Source organism: Carlito syrichta, unplaced genomic scaffold (assembly GCF_000164805.1).
Source record: "Carlito syrichta isolate Samal-C Ts95f unplaced genomic scaffold, Tarsius_syrichta-2.0.1 Scaffold91636, whole genome shotgun sequence".
Classification (NCBI taxonomy): domain Eukaryota; kingdom Metazoa; phylum Chordata; class Mammalia; order Primates; family Tarsiidae; genus Carlito; species Carlito syrichta.
The window spans coordinates 148,321-151,712 of record NW_007035732.1 but is presented as its reverse complement, the minus strand read 5'-3'; the positions used below and the strand labels follow the sequence as shown (position 1 = coordinate 151,712).

The following is a 3,392-nucleotide window of genomic DNA, read 5'->3' as shown; positions in this document are numbered from 1 at the left end:
CACTCACCTCAGCCTCCCAAAGGCGCGGGATCACAGGCTGAGCCACCGAGCCCGGCTTCATGTGTTTTTCAACTGGATATTTCGTGGGGGGGGGATGGACAAAACCCTTTCTTCTTGGTACAGAGACCCTCCCCCACTCCCACCCCACCTGAGTACTCACGAGTTGGCGTGGATGAAATCCAGATGCAGCCCAGCCCTCTGCAGCGCAGCATACCTGTCGCCCATGCCCTTGAACGCGGCCGGCGCGACCCCAGGGGACACAGACGACCGGTGGGAGCTGTCCGTCCACGCCCACGCCCACGCCCACGCCCACGCCCACGCGCGCCCCCGTGATCCGAGCCCAGACTCGACGAACGCGCGCTCCCCCTGGCGGCCGGACCGCGAAGCTCGTTCTGCGCCGTCGACCCCCTGGTCCTGCGCGGTTCGTCTCGGTTGTTCCATCTGGGATCCGCAGCTGGAGAAGGGTGCGTCTGAGACAAGCTCTTCCGGAAATGAGGCTTCTGTAACCTTCTTAGTCGGTGGTTTCTCTCTGTGTTCCTCGCAGTCAGTCACCAGCGGGAAAATGGAGCCCTAGGCTGGGATTTGATCAGAAATGATTACTTGCACACACACACACACACACACACACACACACACACACACACACACACGAAGGTGGAGAATCTGGGTGGTGTGTGGGGGAGGGTAGGAAGGAAAGGCGTACCTTCCTTTTGCTGGTGCATGTTTCTTACAGAGACCAGAGGTAAGGGTGCTTTGTGTTGTGCCCCAAACGCTTACCTTCCTGTGTCTCTTGAGTTTATCATGGTTTTCCATTTGGAGGAAAAATAAGTAAATAAAAGAGATAAGGCAGAGAGAGAGAGTGAACGGAAATACCAAAGACAATCAGAACAGAATTTGAACTTTGCTGTAATGAGGAGGCTTGTCCCCAGATGAGAACAGCTGTCCCCTCCTGGATGGGTCACTAACTTTTTTAACCTGTCAGCTGACATTCAACTATTTCAAGTGCTGAACTGCTCGAGGACTAGACATGCTATATAGTTCCAAAAGATAGATCTAGGCAGGTGGAAGATGTATGTGTGTGGAAGGGGGGCATGAGTATCAGACTGTGTAGACCAGCTGTCTAAAGGCAAACACATAGCACTGAGATCTGAGACAGCAAAACACAAGCTAATATAGGATTTGTCAAGGAGTGTCTGTGGAAAGGTCCCAGTTGGAATTAATTAACCTAGTTGACCTCTTAGAAGTGTCAAACTCTGAATCAATGTCTATGGCTTTTGACTTGGAAACTAAAGTAGTTCAATATGCAGCAGAGATTTTGCACAATAGCCATAAAGTTAGAAACAAACCTCTATTGAATAAAGAACTAGACATGTTCATAATTTCCAGGCATCATACAGGCAGTGAAGCTCTCAGAAAAGAAAAAAATTATTAGTTTTGGCGTAGTCATTCTACCCCCAAAGAGAGGAGTTTATCACCTACTACATTTATAGGAATCAGGAGAGGAAGAGAGAATTTGAATAGCGACCCAGAGGAACATGATGCTCTAATTTGAAGACTGGAAGAAAACATGAGCACATGAAATAATCTTCCTGATTGCATTTTTGTTTTTACAGTGGCTGATGTGGTGGTGTTTTGATAGCAGGATTCTCTTTACTAAGCAACTTGAGCTCTCTTTCCAATTTTTCCTTCTATAGAACTTCACAAATATGATATTTTATTTTCATTTTGTGAGCCCAAGAAAAGCTTGACAAATCTCTTCTGGATTTATTTTACTACCCAATTTCCAGCTGCTATCTCAAAGCAATTTACTATCAGAAGGGCATCAGAGCCACTAGCCTATAATTAGTAAGGCAGTAATATCTCACTTTTGCCAGAGGGAAGGGTGTGATTATTACAAAAGCACTCCTAATAATCTGAGAGACTTCCTATAGTAAGGGGCCAACCCCAAAGCACCAGAGAGTACTGGTTAAGCCTGGATGACAAGCTCAGAGGGGAATTCATTAGATAGTGTTTAAAAAGAGGCCCAAGAGTCACTGCACACAGTCCACCAAAAGCCTTTTCTCCATCCCTTTTCAACACGGCCTAGCTATTATAAAGATAAATCTTGTCTGCAAGATGTCCTTTTGAGACTGCTTATTTTAACCACATCCCTCAACCCTTCCTTAGTTTCATTTCAACATCATTTCATGACAAAAATATTGGGAGAGTGACAGGGAGGGGGAATTTAAAGTGACAATGCCACTCCATCGTCTTATGGTTGATACGAATTTTAAAAAGTCAATTTGGGATAAGATACTCTTCAGCAATTCCTAACTAAATATTTCAGGTTTGCGACATGCATGTTCTAGTCACAAATAATGGCTCAAATCTTTCAAACTACACTCTCCCTCTCATTTAAATAACTATTTAATCATGACTTTTTTTTTTATTTGGAGTCTCACTCCATCACCCAGGCCAGAGTGCAGTGGCACACTCATGGCCACCCCAGGGTTGACCTACTGGGCTTAGGCATCCTTCCACTTCAGCCTTCCAAGTAGTCAGAACTACAGGCACACACTACCGTGCCCGGCTAAGTTTTTCATTTATTGTAGAGACGAGGTCTCATCAAGTTGCCCAGGCTGGTCTTGAACCCCTGGGCTCAGGCAATCCTCTCCCCTGGTCTCCCAAAGTGCTGGGATTACAGGCTTGAGCCACCGTGCCCAGCTAATCATGGCTCTTCTCAAGCATATTGAAACTCAAGACAAAGCTTACAAACACGAAAAATTGATGTTTAAATCCACCACCCCTGCCCAATGTTATGACATTTCCTAAGTGTTATAATTAAGAAGTGACATTGGCATATTGTAATAAGCACAGAAATCAAATGATGTTAAATTGATAATATTTCAAGAGACCAGTGACCCTCAATGGAAAACAGGAAAATGTCTCTGAAACCCATTCACGTCTTTTGCTATGGTTTGCATATTTGTCCTCTCCATAACTCATGCAGAAACGCATAGCCAATGTGGCAGTTTTGAGAGGTGGAGCCTTTAACAGGTGATTGGGTCATGAGCACTTTGCCCTCATGAATGGATTTATTAACTCATTAATGGGTTAATGGGTCATCATGGAAGTGGGCCTGGTGGCTTTATAAAAAGAGAAAGAGAGACCTGAATTAGAACCTCAGCTTCCTCATCATGTGATGCCCTAAGCCAAGTTGGTACTCTGCAGAGGGTCCCCTCCAGTAAGAAGGCCCCTACTAGATACAGCTACTTGACCTTGGACTTCTCAGCCTCCATAACTGTATGAAATAAATTATTCTTCTGGATAAATTATACAGTTCCCAGTATTCTAAGCAACAGAAAGCAAACTAAGACACTCTTCTAGCTCTTTTCTTTGCATTCATGCAAGAC

General features: G+C 45.0%; 1 protein-coding gene across 1 annotated transcript in view; it reads right to left on the bottom strand.

The window, feature by feature from the left end:
* LOC103262111 (MORC family CW-type zinc finger protein 1) overlaps positions 1-305 on the bottom strand; it is a gene marked incomplete at its 3' end in the record, with an annotated part of 81,438 nt that extends 81,133 nt beyond the window's left edge. Inside the window, exon 1 of the mRNA XM_008059722.1 lies at positions 161-305. Coding sequence (XP_008057913.1) covers positions 161-225 — 65 coding nt within the window. The remainder of the gene's footprint in view (positions 1-160) is intronic.
* Positions 306-3,392: the final 3,087 nt, after the last annotated feature.